The sequence below is a fragment of the Staurois parvus genome, unplaced genomic scaffold (genome assembly GCF_062004578.1).
Source record: "Staurois parvus isolate SC_StPar_1 unplaced genomic scaffold, SC_StPar_1.0 ptg000452l, whole genome shotgun sequence".
NCBI classification, from domain to species: Eukaryota; Metazoa; Chordata; class Amphibia; order Anura; family Ranidae; genus Staurois; species Staurois parvus.
The window spans coordinates 66,104-82,659 of record NW_028318248.1 but is presented as its reverse complement, the minus strand read 5'-3'; the positions used below and the strand labels follow the sequence as shown (position 1 = coordinate 82,659).

Sequence of the window (16,556 nt, the reverse complement as noted above, 5' to 3'; positions counted from 1 at the left end):
CATTCTTAAAAAGAAGGAACGCACCGGTGAGCTCAGCAACACCAAAAGACCCGGAAGACCACGGAAAACAACTGTGGTGGATGACCAAAGAATTCTTTCCCTGGTGAAGAAATGAGATTAATGTCAGTGAGAGAAATAGTGCTCTATCATTGGTGTAAGTGAGAGGAATAGTGCCCCATCATTGGTGTCAGTGAGAGGAATAGTGCCCCATCATTGGTGTCAGTGGGAGGAATAATACCCCATTATTGGTGTCAGTGGGAAGAATAATGCCTCTTCACTGGTGTCAGTAAGAAGAATAGTGCCTCATCATTGTTGTCAGTGGGAGGAATAGTGCCCCATCTCTGGTGTCAGTGGGAGGAATAGTGCCTCATCATTGGTGTCACTGGGAGGAATAGTGCCCCATCATTAATGTCAGTGGGAAGAATAGTGCCCCATCATTGGTGTCAGTGGGAAGAATAACGCCCCATCATTGTCATCAGTTGGAGGAATAGTGCCCCATCATTGGTGTCAGTGGGAAGCATAATGCCCCATCATTGTTGTCAGTTGGAGGAATAGTGTCTCATCATTGGTGTCAGTGAGGGGAATGGTGCCCAATCATTGGTAGCAGTGGGAAGATTAGTGCCCCATTGTTGAAATTGGTGGCAGAAGTTATGCCCTGTTAGTGTCAGTGGGCAAACTAGTGTCTTGTATCAGTGGGAAGAGTAGTGCCCCAAGGGCCAGTTAGAGGCAAGCAAAGGGCCACATCAGGCCCCCGGGCCACAGTTTGGAGACCACTGCTCTAGAACTTCTCTGTCTGGCAATCCGATGGACATGTCTGAGATTGGTGGTTTCCAGGAGAACAGTATTTTCCTGACTGCATTATGCCAAGTGTAAAGTTTGGTGGAGGGGGGATTATGGTGTGGGTTGCTTTTCAGTGGTTGGGCTTGGCCCCTTAGTTCCAGTGAAGGAAACTCTTAAGGTGTCAGCATACCAAGACATTTTGGACAATTTTATGCTCCCAACTTTGTGGGAACAGTTTGTGTATGGCCCCTTCCTGTTCCAACAAAGGTCCATAAAGACATGGATGAGCGAGTTTGGGGTGGAGGAACTTGACTAGCCTGCACAGAGTCCTGACCTCAACCCGATAGAACACCTTTGGGATGAATTAGAGCGGAGTCTGCAAGCCAGGCCTTCTCATCCGACATCAGTCCCTGACCTCACAAATGTGCATCTGGAAGAATGGTCAAACATTCCCAAAGACACACTCCTAAACCTTGTGGACAGCCTTCCCAGAAGAGTTGAAGCGGTTATAGCTGCAAAGGGTGGGCCAACTCAATATTGAACCCTACGGCTTAAGACTGGGATGCCATTAAAGTTCATATGTGTGTAAGGCAGGCCTCCAAATACTTTTGGCAATATAGTGTATTTGTCTGCCTCTCTGACTGCTGAATTAGTGCTCTTATACACAGGGTGGGCTCTGCCTGCAATCTGCTTTCTCAGGAGGGGATCGGTCTGCTGATTCCTGCTTAGCAGGCGAATGACAGGTCCGTGTCCTCTGCACTTATGCAAGCGGACATGGACAGACACAGCCTGCTCTCCTCTATGGACAGTCGGATGTAAACAGACCACCTGTCTGCTTACACCCTATTGCCATCCGATCCACTGGATGGAGAGGGGAATGTCTGTTTTTAGCGGATTAGATTGGTTATAGGCAGGGGCGGACTGACCATTTGGAAACTCGGGCACTGCCCGAGGTCAGTAGGGGGCCCCATGAGATGCCCCTGGTACCTTTTTCATAGGCTTTTTTGAGTTTGGGCACGGACACAGGGGCCCCATGATCCCCTATTGCCCGGGGGCCCCATGAGTTGTCAGTCCACCCCTGGTTGTAGGCAGGTGTATATGGACACATGTCCACTTACACCTGCTGCTCCATAGAGGAGAATGGAGGTTCTGATCGGGTCCGCCTGAAAACACAGACATGATTGGAATTAAGAAATCACTGTGTCTGTAATATTGAACGTCGAATCAAAAGAATGTCTGTAATATCAAACTACTTTTACATGTAGTGTCAAATGTCAACTATAGATTGTATCACCCCATGTCTATGTTTAGGTTAAACGTGCACTCTCTGCTCCTCCCCACTAGTGTCAGCAAAAGCAGCCATAGAAGGAACAAATCTCAGCCAGTTCATCAGGGACCGGACAGAATTCGATCCATCTATGGGCAGACTGATTGTACCCAAGTTTATCCATCGATCGACTTGGGTACAAGCAGACTGCCAGATTTTTATCTCTAATGGAGGAATCAAACGATTTTCTTTCCTGCAACTAAAATCACATAATCTGTGGCTTGCCTAAGTCCCCCTTTTTCTGCTTTATAATTCTCCTTCCCAGTTTCTCTTTTTTTCAGTGTCTCTTCTGCACCTTCTTTGCTAATTTCCCCATATTCTCTATGCACCCCTTACCAGCATAGGCAATTTTTCGATAAAAGCAAACTAACCCTTCAAATATATTGTGGAAATATGTTCACTGCTCTGTGGCTGGAGGTCAGAAGACTCAGATTCTTCTCTTTTTTTTTAGTGAAATACTGTATCTTGTTGGCTATCAACGTTCTTCATTCAAACAGAACAGTGAGGCAGCAAAAGTCAGTAAAAGTGACATAATATTGTAAAACAATCATTTATATAATTTGTCTTCCTTTTTCCTTAATTTTAGTGTCACCATGGAAAACCCCTGAAATTTGTCTCTCTCATCTCTGGAAGCACTGTGAGTTAGAAGGTAAATGACAATGTATTGCTGCAAAAGTCTTATTTCTCAACCTGGTACATTATGTGAAATACATTGCATGGCAAAAGTTTGTGGAGCCTGACTATCACACCCGTATGAGCTTGTTGCAGGGGCGGACAGACCATTTGGAAACTTGGGCACTGCCCGAGGGCCCGGGGTCACTAGGGGGGCCCATGAGATTCCCCTGGTACCTTTTTCATAGGCTTTTTTGAGTTTGGGCAAGGACACAGGGGCCCCATGATCCCCTGTTGCCCAGGGGACCCATGAGTTGTCAGTCCGCCCCTGGCTTTTTGATGGGAGTTCAGGAATGAGGGAGGTGGGTGGTGTGCAAGGTATCACTGTCCATCATAAGTCCTTGGAAATCAGCCACAATGCTTGCAGATTATTGATATATCCCCAAATTCACAAGTAACAAATGTATACACCACATGCACACTAATATTCCATCGCTGTCACCAGATGTTACGGATCATGCTCACAGCAACTTGCTAACTAAAGCAAGATCCTTGTTTGGTGGTGGAGGAATCAGTAGAGAGCTTGTCTTGGGAAGGTAAAACAGGGCTGTGAAACAGTTATCACAGCCTGCAATACTTGCCTTGTTTACTTTTCATTCTGTATCTCCCTCTGTTCTCCCCTCATGTTTAGTGCTACCTAGTTCTGTCCTAACTAGACCGTCCCTGTTTCTTTCAGTCAGTGTTAGTTCTTTGCAGAGGCAGGGCTTAGGAAGGTAATTGTCTTCTTACACTTCAAAAGACTGAAGTAAAATTATGTTGGATTCAACTTTTGTGCCCTATTAAAGAGTTAAGCTGTCTGTGGATAGTGCCACATCAGCAGGTAACCATACTCTCTGGACTTTATGAAGGTATGTCAATGCATAAAGTGCCATTTGAAACAGAATATACCATTTTGCATCCAGCTGCAGCTGATATTGTGTATTATCAGAAGGAATAACTCATCTCCCTAGGATTAAAATTTTGTATTTTGTATGAGCTGTAATATATTCCTTCTGATCTATAAGACCCCTTTCACACAGGCGTTCTGTCTGTCTATTTTCATCTGTCTGTTGACAGATGAAAAACCGACAGCAATGCATTCCTATGGGCAAACTAGACATGTACGGTTCGTTTCATTTAGAATTGAAATTCGGACTAATTTTTAAATTTTTCGGATATATTCAAATTTCCGAACACAACAGTAATGAATTTCAACGAATTCAAATGAAATAGTAACAAAATGAGTTTGAATTTATTCAATAATAGCTGGTTGCGTCTGTAACAACCATGCCTCATCTGCTGTCAGAGGGATCCCCTGCTAGCTCCCGCTGCTGTGTCTCATGAGGAGAGAAAGACCTGAGGCTCCCATGCATGGTACTGAATCAGGATCAGGAAAGTATTAAGGGGGGGCTGTGGGCGGAGCAGTACACAGAAGGTTTCTTACCTTCATTCAAGGAATGCACAAAGGTGAAAAACCTTCAGTCTTTACAACTATTGAATCAAGAACATACTTGTAACATTGTCATCTTTCCTTCTGTATTTAACATTACACCATTCCATAACTATAGGCATGAATATTAGGGTTGCCACCTCATCCCTTTAAAACTGAACACATTAACCACCTCCCGTCCGGCCGTTGTATATAAATGGCCGGACAGTGGCAGTGCAGGGTCGGGTGGCCATTTATAAACGGCCTCCCCGCACCCTGCTTGTGCGCGCTCGCTGGGAGCACGCAGCACCGCGATCCGATGCCCGCTGTGTCCTCCGGACACAGTGTAACACCGATTGTCAGACAGGACCTCATTGCTTACTACGTGTGAAATCTGTGAATGATCACAGAGCTCATCAAGTCTTACATCTGACTCTGCTTTCCAAGCCGTATTTTGATGCACAGGCACATCCTGGGCTCTACTTCCTGATCCTATAGAAAGAGTTTGCTGCTGGACGGCTGGATGTTCCACCTGGATCTTATTACACCACGAGTCTTTTTAAATATTTATCATATGAGTTCCACACCTGAGATGTGGCCAGCAGGCATACAGGATCCTGACCCTTACATGAGTACTGATGACCTCGTACACACCTGATGAGAGAGGCAAATCTCAAAAGGCGTATTTTTTTTACGCACTTCTGGTGAGTGCGCAAATTTACGCATTTATTTTATTTCATCTACCACTTCAGATCAAGTCCTCCACGCACCTATTCTAGGATCACATTAGACCCTCACACGGGCTTCTCATACCTTGGGACATTCATTTTATTCATATTTTATTAATTATTAGTCACCATTAGTGACATGTGACCTTGCTTTTATATCCATTGATTTATTATATATCCAGTCGTTTACTTGATTTCCAGCGTTGCACTTACTTTGTTTTATATGTCATTTTGAAGGTGTTGTTTGGTTACCTTTTAGTGTTCTAGCCGCTACATCTTACTTCTGATAGCGCTCGTATTACCGCTTTTTAATTTATATTGTAAAGTGCTGAGCAAACTGTTTGTGCTATATAAATCCTTTATAATAATAATAATAATTTGCAGGCAAGTGTGTCAACATGCACTACTACTTGCCGTACCGCTGGCAGATGTTTAATGGATCAGATTGGGAAGACTTTGAAAACATGGAGGATATTGAGATGGCTTATTGCAATCCTATGAATGAAATGTAAGTACACCTGAACGCAGATTTTAAACTGGAATCTGATTTAGGATGTAAGAGACTAGCCTCCGCTCCGAAGGTATGCACCAGGGGTACTAGACTGAAGTTATGTGTTATTCATAACATCTCTCTTTAAAGTTTAACTTGGTAAACTACACACAGTATACAGATAGGTATGATACCTTTATTGGTTTTGGTGTTTGTATTGTTTGAAAGTCACTTGCAACAAGTCAGAGTTCAATGAAAAAGACACTGCTGCACTCTGATGATGTCACCAACAGCAACTTTATTTCACAGAGCCAAAATGACAGTCTCTGCTTGGGGACTGCCACTAACGCGTTTCTCTCACACAGGCTTGAGTAGAGGTTCTCTACCACTAAGCCCATGTGGGTGAAACATGCCAGAGTGGGTGGTTCACAGGTGGGGACTGTCATTTTGGCTCTGTGTAAAGTTGTTGGTGTTTGTGACGTCATCGAAGTGCAGTTGTGTGTCTTTTTCATTGAACGCTGACTTGTTGCAAGTGACTTTCAAACAATACTAATACTAGTAACTAGTCTTCCAGACTCTATACAAAAGAGTAAGAATGGGTTTTGGCCAGATTGGGGTTTTTATAAAATAATAGTGTTAGATAGTTTATTGCTTGATTCCCTCTGTGGACACCTGTTCTTCAAAGGGATCATTAGTGTCCAGAAAAAATGTAATGTTTGTAACCACACTGATGCACAATATAACCAAAGGTTTTGTAAACACCTGACCATCCAAACTTCATGAGCTTTTTGGACACCCCAATGCAAACCCATGACCATTAACATGCTTTCCACAAGATTTTAGAGTGTGACTGTGGGAATTTATGCCCATTTGTGAGGTTAGGTACTGATGTTGGATGAGAAGACCTGGCTCAAAATCTGCATTCTATTTCATCCCAAAAGTGTTCAGTAGGTTTGAGGTCAGGGCTCTGTGCAGACGACTCAAGTTGCTCCACACCAAATTGGTCACACCATGTCTTTATGGAGTTGGATCAGTCTTCCTGGAACAAATATAAGGACCTTCCCCAAACTGTTATCACAGTCTAAAATGTCTTAGTATGACATAACATTACATTCAACACCTGACCTCAATGAGTGGGGGGGGGGGGGGGGGTCCACATACGTTTGGCCTTATGGTGTATTTGTAATTCTTTGTTCTTAACTATATGTACTGAATTCCAAAGAAATGTAATGGAATTGACTGATGAACTCGCTCTCTTATTTATCTTTTCTTCTTCTATCCGTTTACCTCTTTCTCCATGTTTCTGTCATAGCATCAAGAAGGCAATCCCATGGTCAGAAAGAAATAAAATTGTCAGGTACGAAAACCTATTTGTTCTTTAGTTCAGATTGTTACTTCTGAAATTAGAAGATGAGTGTGATCTGCACTCCTTCCATAGAATATTTACACACTGAGGATACAGCAAGTACTTTACAGTCCCTGGGAGCTTAAAATGTGTCTAAAATCCAAAACAAAAAAAATGGAATTTTCACCAGCTCTTACATTCTAACTAGGGGACCTTGTTGACCTCACAGTATCTCTTATTTGCATTGTTGTGCTGTAATGTGATGGGTAGGAAGGGGGGTGCTTAGAAGTGGTGATGTTTACTAGTATTCCAAAAAGCACTAAAGAAATGCAGGCTCTGAAGGCTGTTGCCAAGTTGTCATTCTTCATATAAGTCAGCCATATGCAGCATAACTGTATGTGCAATACCTTACAGACTCACTTGTTTTAATTGTGCATTAAATTATAACATTGGCATCAACTGTAAAACCAACTGACCATCTGATAATCAGGAAGAATGCTGCACTTTGCACCAGTAAACTGAAATCTGCCCACTTGGCTGCAAAATGTGATATGATCCTGGACATTTTTGTCCCTTTTGTATTGTAATCTTAGCATCAACTTTGAGGCAATGAAAGCAAATACCAAGCCGGTCCGAAGGCTGTCTTCACCTTCTTCTGTTACACAAGACCCTGAATACGTACTGACAACTGAATGGATTTGGTACTGGAAGGATAACAGAGGCACTTGGATTGAGTACGGGCAGCCAGTAAGTGAAAATCCATTTTAAAGAGTCTTGCTTATGTAGCACTACCCTCTTAGGAGTCGCTGAAGATTTGGGTCCCCCTATAGTCCTGCACAGCCAGGCAACACACATTTCCTTCCAGCCTTGCACTCCAGAGACAGCAAACAGTCCTTGAACTTGTTTTTTTTTTGTTTTATGGGATGCCCAAAAACAGTTGAACTGAAGGCAACTTCCTAGAACTATGTACAAGTGCTCAGAAGGATTTTCTCTTCTTGGAGAACTATCCAGCCTCTCCTGGTGTATCAGCTTGGACCTCAGATGAAATCTCCTCTTCACTCAGCTGCCTGAGGGAATCCCTGGGCAAGAGGACCCAGAATCTGCCTTTTTAAGATTAGCAGTCCCAGATGGGGGCTAGTCAGGTTACCCACCCAAATGCCCTTTCGCAATATCCGGCCCTGGGGGTGTGGGGATACTTACTCAGTAGCTCTTGCAAGTTTGTGGGTTGGTAGCTGCCTTCAGGCCTTACACTGGGCTGGCTCCTTCCCTGCTTCCCAGGCTGTCCTCTCTTAGGGGACAATGAGGCTGAGAGCTCTTCCCTTCCAGCTGCTCTGCCTGTACGTAGGCGCCTCTCCTGGACCCCTCCCAGGCTCCACACACCATCCTGCTCACTCCATCTTCCACCCGAACTCTCCTGCTGCTGAGCAGACTCCACCTCTAATAATCACTGTCCTGACCCCATGCCAAGCCTCCTGCTTGGGGATTAGCTAGTATTCCTTGAGAGTGCAGACCTGCTCCTCCTAAAGCCCACCCACTGAATTCTAGAGACTTCTCCAAGTCTCTAGATCAGAGAGAGGTTTCAGAGAGCTGATCTGCAGAACTTCTTAGCTCTGACCCACATTTGACCTTCTGGCCATTTCTCCCAGCTGCTATTCAGCCTCCTACTAAAAAAGGAATTAACTTAGCTCCCCCCTAGCTACCTAGGAGGGTACTACACTTAATCTTCTCCCTCTGAAGTTATGCATGAGGCCTCAACCAGAGCCCAGGTAGCTTGAGAGTCGGGTAAACTCTGGGCAGTACATTTTTTGCAAGTACAGAAAAATTCCTGCTGATCCTGACAGAAATGAAGTGTCCTAACACTTCATTAAACTGACATCTCAAACTATGTTAACAATCTTCCCCCTATTTAATGGAGATGAGTAAAGCAAAAGGTGTTTGTAGTCCAAATCAGAGGATCCTAGGGTGGCAGCTCTGCTGTATGGGTACAGTACATTGAATGAGAGCTGTCACCATAGGACAGGTAGTGCTTTAATGGTGGAACCACCAGGTCAAAATAAAGGGAAAATGGCCTGAAAAAAGAAAATGTATACATTCCATTACATGTAAGTTCTGTGTGATAAAAATAAAGATTTATTGTTTGCCCCTGCTATTCCAGGATAGATCAGGCACGTGTGCTAGCATTTCGTCATCGGACCTTGAAGATGTCTACAGCTACAATACCACTAAGACGATGCTGTTCACGGCTGGCTGGCATAATTATGTGCTGGACCTCCAAGGTGGGCAGGAACTTTTGAACTTTTCTATCATAAATCAGCTAACATACCAGTTGACTGAAAGTATGAAATAATGTATCAGCTTCACTCCACTCTTAGTTTCTCTTGTCATGTTTATTAGTTATTAACCACTTCACACCCTTAGGATGTACAGTATCATAGCCACAGCTGCAACCATGAACCCGAATTTTCAGCTGGCAATGTACTTTAAAGTGGTCACAGAGGTTACAATTTTTTAAATAACAAACATGTCATACCTACGTGCTCTGTGAAATGGTTTTGCAGAGAAGCCCCGATCTTCCTTTTCCCAGCTCCCCTGCCAACACTACAGGCCCCTCCCCCTGATGAGTGCAACCAGAGAAAACCACAGAGTGTGGCTCGGCCCCGCCCCCTGCTCCCTCCTCACTGGCTGTGATTGACAGCAGCTGGAGCCAATGACTCCCACTGCTGTGTCTCAGTAAACAAGAAGGCAGAGACCCGGGAGAGCTTCTGCTCTCGTGCACGTTGCTGGATTGTAATGGGGCTCAGGTAAGTATTAGGGGGGGCCAGGGCCGCCATCAGGGAGGGACAGCCGATACACACGTAGGGGGCCCAGATATTCTGAGGGGCCTGGCCGTGCTGGGAGAAGCAGGGGCAGGAGGAGCATGGCTGCACTGTCTCTCTACACATTCACTACCACTACACAAGAGTCGGCTAGTGCTCTGTGTCATTGAGCTCACATCAGCTTATTACAGTCACCTGTGGCTGCTTCCTGCAAGCGCACTCCTAGTGTGTGCTGCCTGTACTGGCTCCACTCTGTGTTTGGGCAACCTGTCAGCTTTGTGGAAACAGGAGCTGGATCTAAGTAGACATCCTTTACAAGTAGGGGCTGTGTGTATGCTAGTGAAGGGATGGGGCTGTTTGTGTACGGGGGGGGGGGGCAGAGCTATGTGTGTACCGGTGTCAGGGGGGCTGAGTGTGGATCGGTGTGGGGGTGGCTGAGTGTGTACAGGTGTGAGGGGGGCCAAATGTGTGTACAGGTGTGAGCAGGACAGGATGTGTACAAGGGCTGAGAGTGCAGAGGTGTGAGGGGGCTTAGTGTGTACAGTTGAGGAGGCTGAGTGTGTACAGGTGAGGGGGGCGGGGGTTCAGTGCTTACAGGTGTGAGGGAGCTGCCTGCAGGACTGCTCAGTGCTCACTGTGGACTGGTCTGGAGACAGGTTGATTGACAATGTTGCTGGATGTGGGCCTGTGCTGTGACCTTTCCTGGTTTGGGCTGTCTCTTAGCTATACTGGGATGTCTCTTTGCTGGATTGGGGTGTCTCTTTGATATATAGGGATGTCTCTTTTACTGAATATTTGGGGATGTCTCTGCTGGATTGGACTGTCTCTTTGCTGGATTGGGCTATACATTTGCTGAATTGGGCTGTCTGTTTGCTATATGGGGATGTTGCTTTGCTGGATTGAGATGCCTCTTTGCTGAATATATGGGGATGCCACTTTGCTGATTTGGGCTGTCTGTTTGCTATATGAGGATGTCTTTTGAATATATGGTGACTATATGGGGCTCTTTGCTGGATATATGGGGATGTCTCTTTGCTGGTTTTATGGGGATGCCACTTTGCTGATTTGGGCTGTCTGTTTGCTATATGAGGATGTCTTTTGAATATATGGTGACTATATGGGGCTCTTTGCTGGATATATGGGGATGTCCCTTTGCTGGTTTTATGGGGATGCCTCTTTGCTGAATATATTTGATTTTTTTGTTTTCTTAGATCTGCTCGGAGAGAATAGATTGGGGGGGGGGGGTATTGAAAAGGTAGTGCAGTTAGTATTAATGTAGGGTCCTACTCAAAACATTGACATGGTAGCAGGCTTCATATTTTTTGGCCAAAATATAATTCCTTACCATTAAATCTTGAAAGCACTGATGACTTGGAATACACTTTTCATATATTAAGTTGTAAGAGTGTTAAACTAAAAGTGGGTGCACTCAGGCCAGTGGTTTATTCGGCTACATGAATAAGCATGTGATGGTTAAAGGGCCCCAAAATGTCTGCCAGCTTTGATTTATATAAACAGATCAGGGGAATCTATTTAATCTCTCATAAAAGCTAAAACATTAATTGTAGAGAGATAAAAACAATCCTTCTGCTTGAACACATTTTAGGCTACATATACATGTAAAACTGTTTGTAGCATATGTGGAATCCCGGAGAAACACACAAAATGGTTATATGGTGCCTGATTGAGACAGCTGAACAGTGATTGTTACTGTCATGATCGCACTGACACGCTGGTGCCAGAAATCCCAACCCAGTGATCCAAACCGTTCCTAGCCCATTTGAGACTGGTCACTTCTGAACACAGAATGTCCTGTGGGCTGAGATGGGAACATCCCCAAGGGTTGATTGGCCAAGGGCTAAAGTCCTGCCCACATCTATATTTCAATATATTGAGGACCCTGAAATATGGACAGGTTGATTCATACGGAGCTGGTTCCATTTGACTGGTGAACCGTGAACTTTTGATTGGCTCCAGTCACAGGATAAATCTTGGTAAAATTTTTATTGCCTTTTTATGTCATAGTGAATAGCCAATTGTGTATGTCTTTTTTAATTCCTTTTCTTTGCATATATTGTATACACTGCCCACTTTTGGGATATTAAGCTATAAAATTAATAAGTGACTTCTGTGTACTAAACCAGGGCTCATATCCCTGGAAAGATAGTTACATTTTAGTGTCTATGTGCTAGGTCTAAATTCATTACCAATCTGTATGCAATTGCACTGTGTGTTGACAGACTGCATGCAGATTGTATATGAGCAGATCTGCCAGTTGGAGTTCTGTGTGTGTGGTGGCCTAGCAGACCAGTCTGCAGACAAACTGTTGGTGGTGGCAAGCTACCATCTGGTGTGTGCACAGTGGAAGAGTGATTAACACTTGAGTTCTAGCTTGTAGGATAGCTGGAAGAATCCTAGAAAGGTGTGCTAATTGCTAGACTGCTCCACAACCCTTAGAGAGCAGCAGATTATAAGTAAGATTCATATCTGCCTGTGTGTGGTCAGCCAGCTGGATTGGAGTCTCCCTCTAGTGGTGGCCAAAGGTAGTGTGGGCTGTGAGAGGGTATCACAGTCGGTCCCCCTCATTCCCTCTTTACCCTAGTGAAGGACTGTGCCCTGCTTAGCTAGTCACCTAGGGCATGCTTGGTCGTGACACTGGACTTACACTCCGTTTACACTTGGGTGTAGCTGAAATGCAGGCAGAAACTAGTGTTTCTGCCCACATTTCTGCAAATATGTGAATATGCACCTGCAGTGGCATTATTTCTTAATGCCACCTCGAATGCGGTTAACAGTCGTCCGCTTTGTCATGCAGAAAATGCACAAAAACATGCCATACAAAACGTTCTTCGCTTATATCCAAAATTTGGTACAGAAGCTTCTTTCGCACATTTTTAGAGCAGAGAAGGGCCCATTCAAATGAAACAAAAACACCTAAAAATGTGATGTGGTATTGTAGCTTAAGTGTGAATGGGGGCTTAGCATATGCACTTGGGATGTGTCTTTGCTGGTTATATGGAGATATCGCTGCTGGATTGGGCTCTCTCTTTGTTATGTGGGGATGTCCGTTTGCTGGATTGGGATGTCTCTTTGCTAAATATATAGAGATGTCTCTGCTAGATTAAAGAATTGGGTACCAATCACTTTCTGAAATTAAATAATAGATTTAATACTTATGTGTCAGAGGAAAAGACGAGGAATCCCAGGCAAATGCGCCAATACACAATATGGCCGCGCCAATTCATGCAAAGAAGTGCGCATAGGCGGGCGACACATAATAAAGCATTCCTGTGCACAAAAACACACCAGCTCACGCAGGGTGCACTAATCGCTGACACTCAGTGGCCTTTATAAGGACTGCAGCTCTGCTTAGTGATTGCTGGATTATAGTCAGCCCCTCCCGTTCCTGTGTTTCCTGCTGATTTCCTGTTACCGACCCGGCTTGATCCTGACCTTGTTCCTGTCTGCTGCTCTGTGTATGATCCCGGCTTGCTCCTGACCTTGTTTCTGTCTGCTGCTCTGTGTATGATCCCGGCTTGCTCCTGACCTTGCTCCTGTCTGCTGCTACTCTGTGTATGACCCCGGCTTGATCCTGACGTTGCTCTTGTCTGCTGTTCCATATTGATCCTGGCTCTGGCTACACTACCCATCCTCTGGGATCCACATGTTCTCTGGAGAAACTCCTCCTGCAACTGGAGCACCCATGGGTTCCATCTTATCAGACATTTCCAAGCAGCAACCCGTGCTTCTTTGGGCACTGAACCTCCTGTTTCCACCTCCAGGGGCACACTGCACTTAGCCGTAAGGGGAGCCCTCTCTCTATTGCAGCCTCCAGTCAGGTACGTGACATTATGCATCATAGGAGAGAAGGTAAGGGTCACAGGAAAGGGCCTTTAAGTTGGTACTGACACTCCTGTTCACTACAATCCTTCACTAGACATTTTAGACAACAATCACATTTCTCTTTAGGAGAGTCCACCAGCTTCTACTTGGGCTCCATCCTCACTCCAGACAGGGACAATTCCAAGCAGTCACAGACAAGCCTTTTCAAGAAGGCCTAAAGAAGCAGCTCCAAATACATGCATCCTCCCCAAGCATACTCAAATATGCAGCCCCACTGAACTGGGCTTTTTTCTGTAGGACCACATATTTGAATATCTGTCTTTCTGCTGTGAGTGCGCTGTATGGCGTGCTTCCAGCACAGAGAAGGGGGTCTTACTGAGAGCCCCAGGTCCCATACTAACAATCGGGACCCAGAACTCACGATTCCGGGTCACCTGATCGCTGTGATAGCCTCAGAGATACATTGTATTTCTCTTTCCTTGTGAGAGAAAAAAAAATGCACAATATTGTTTTTGGGCTGTACTACGGGTACAAACAACAGTTAACTTACACATATGTGGTATCACTGGGATCGACAGGAGCAGAATTTTTTTTCTCTTAATAGTTTCTATTAAGGTAGTACACAAGATAGTACAAGAACCTTAACAGATATTTTAGTAGCAACATATTGCAAATAATGGTAGAATACACTCACAAAAGTATCAAACTGAGACAAAATAAAAAGTATCATTCCCTCGTCAGGCACCTGGATACCATATAGAAAGTTTAGTATGAGTAGAAGGAAGGTCTCAGGTTTTCTGCATTTCAGTCACTAATACGTGCTAGAGCGATTAGTATTATGTTTATCATTATCTACGGTAACTATCCTTGAACATAGAACCAAAAAAAAAAAAAAAGGGGCATGAGGGAGGCATGGTCTGCCACACCGCATTCATGTAAATTAAATCATGCATAGCAGTGGGGCGCCTGTCAGCTCCACGAAAGATTGTATCGGGGGTTAGTTTCATTTCTCCAGGAGACCAAGATCTCTGGGAGGTTGAGAACACGTTGTTTGTGATCAGATAACTAAGTTCCAGTAATCATCTGAATTTTTATAATGGATCCAGCAGGCCCACGTCTTATAATAAGATGAGTATCCATCGCGAGCCATGGCGATCAACTCCTCCATTTCAGCTATCCTGTCAATTCTCGTAAACCATTCTCTAAGATAAGGCACAGTGGTTTGTTTCCAGTAGTGGGGTATACACATCCTGGCTGCTGTCACCATGTGCATAGCGAGTGACTTGTGATATTGTCGACCCATGGAGAGTGAGCAATTTAGTAGGTATTGAAGGGGGGTAAAATTTAACTGGTAGGAGGTGACATCCTGCACTATCTTACAGTACGGTTGTAACTCTGAGCAGTCCCACCAGATATGCAATTTCGAGCCTGATGCTTGATTGCATCTCCAACAGCAATCAGGCATTTCTGGATATATCTTATTCAGAAGGTTTGGGGGGTTCGGTACCAATGGGAGAAGATTTTAAAACTATGCTCCTGGACCGATACATTGACTGCGCCTTTGTGTAAGGTATTGAGGGCTTGTTCCCTATTCGCTGTAGGCAGTGGAGTATTCAAGTCCATTTCCCATTTGTGTAACTGTCTAATAGTAGTATCAGGTGAGTCATGTGTCAATTGAATATAAATCAATAAGATCAAATGTAGTCGGGAGCTTTTGTAAAGACAAAGTGTCTTAAAGTAAGTTGTCTGCCGCACGCCAACTGGTATGGTGACCTAGACAAGAAATGTCCGATCTGTAGATAGGGCCACCACTGAAAGGGTGGCCGAGATCCTTTGTTAGCTAAATCCATTTGCGGTCGAAAAGTGCCCTTCTGAAAAAAAAATCTCCAGCCCCGACATAGGAGGTGGCGAGACATGTCCTACGAAAGTTGGGTTGTAGGCCTGGGGGGGGGGGATGCTGGATTGCCTATAAGAGGGGTCATCGGGCTCTGTATGGAAGACAATCTCTGGTCTTTACAGACCAAATGGAAGCACGAGAGTGTTACGCCTATTAAGGGATGAGCCAAGAGATGTTTTGCAGTGGTCAATGCTGGCAGCCAAGGATGTTAGTGATCCATCTGCTAAGTCCTGTTTCAGACCTACCCAGTCCTTTGTCTGTGCATGTATATGCCAGTCCACCAGTTTCATGAGCAGGTAGGCCCTATGATATGACCTCAGGTCCGGCACTTCCATCCCCCCCTGGATTTTGTGTCTGCACAGCTGTGTCATGCTCATTCTTGGGGTACTGCCCTTCCAAATAAAACTGGAGAACAGTCGTTGTATCGTTCGGAAAAAGGTCTGAGAGAGAGTGATGGAATGGCCTGAATAAGATATAAACAGCGTGGAAGTATGGTCATTTTTATCGGTGCCGCTCTACTGAACCAGGATAAATGCAGGCTATTCCATTGTTCCAAGTCTCCTTCGATTTTGCAAAGGAGAGACTGGAAGTTGAGAGAATAATTCCAAGAGAGATGAGGGCAGAAAAATGCCTAAATATGTGATTCCCTTGCACTGCCAAGCAAATGGGAATTCACGTTGACAATGTGCAACTGCCTCTTTTGGGAGCGTGATATTGAGGGCATGAGATTTTGTGAGGTTTAATTTGAAATTAGATCATTGGTATGCTAGCGCAGGAAGAGTTGTTAAAGGGCATGAGAAGAATATCGTCCGCAAAAGCTGCTACTTTGTAAACATGCAAACCAATTGTTATACCGGTGATGTCTGGGTCTGCCCGAATCTGTCTCAGAAAGGGTTCTAATGTTGGCACAAAAATAGAAGATAAGGGGCAGCCCTGCCTTGTTCCATTCGGAACCGAAAAGGCATTGGACAATAACCATTGACTTTCACTGAGGCAGATGGATTGGAATATAAGGAGCCAATGAAGGTCCTCATTATTGGCCCCAACCCAGTGTTTGATAGAGCTGCTGCCATGTAATCCCAAGCTACTCTATCAAATGCTTTCTCTGCGTCCATTGAGAGAAAGAACCCAGGGGAGTCAGAGAAAGTCAGCCAATGGTGTATGTTCTATGCTTTAATTGTGTTGTTGCGTCCTTCTCTGCCTGGGATAAAACCCACTTGATTCAAAGACACCCATTACTTTAGGTGAGG

At 44.7% G+C, this 16,556-nt stretch overlaps 1 protein-coding gene and 1 long non-coding RNA gene across 4 annotated transcripts in view; one reads left to right on the top strand and one right to left on the bottom strand.

Moving 5' to 3' along the window:
• Positions 1-16,556, bottom strand: part of LOC149453079 (uncharacterized) — a 47,458-nt gene that overhangs the window by 355 nt on the left and 30,547 nt on the right. Inside the window, exon 3 of the long non-coding RNA XR_016314734.1 lies at positions 25-100. This is a non-coding gene — a long non-coding RNA (uncharacterized LOC149453079). The remainder of the gene's footprint in view (positions 1-24; positions 101-16,556) is intronic.
• The window catches only part of LOC149453080 (protein mono-ADP-ribosyltransferase PARP12-like), a 50,588-nt gene that overhangs the window by 17,576 nt on the left and 16,456 nt on the right, over positions 1-16,556 (top strand). For all 3 annotated transcript variants that reach the window (XM_089688713.1, XM_089688711.1, XM_089688712.1), the window contains 5 exons: positions 2,694-2,756; positions 5,300-5,423; positions 6,718-6,762; positions 7,344-7,497; positions 8,906-9,026. In XM_089688713.1, coding sequence (XP_089544839.1) covers positions 5,314-5,423; positions 6,718-6,762; positions 7,344-7,497; positions 8,906-9,026 — 430 coding nt within the window. In that variant the 5' untranslated portion in view covers positions 2,694-2,756; positions 5,300-5,313. The remainder of the gene's footprint in view (positions 1-2,693; positions 2,757-5,299; positions 5,424-6,717; positions 6,763-7,343; positions 7,498-8,905; positions 9,027-16,556) is intronic.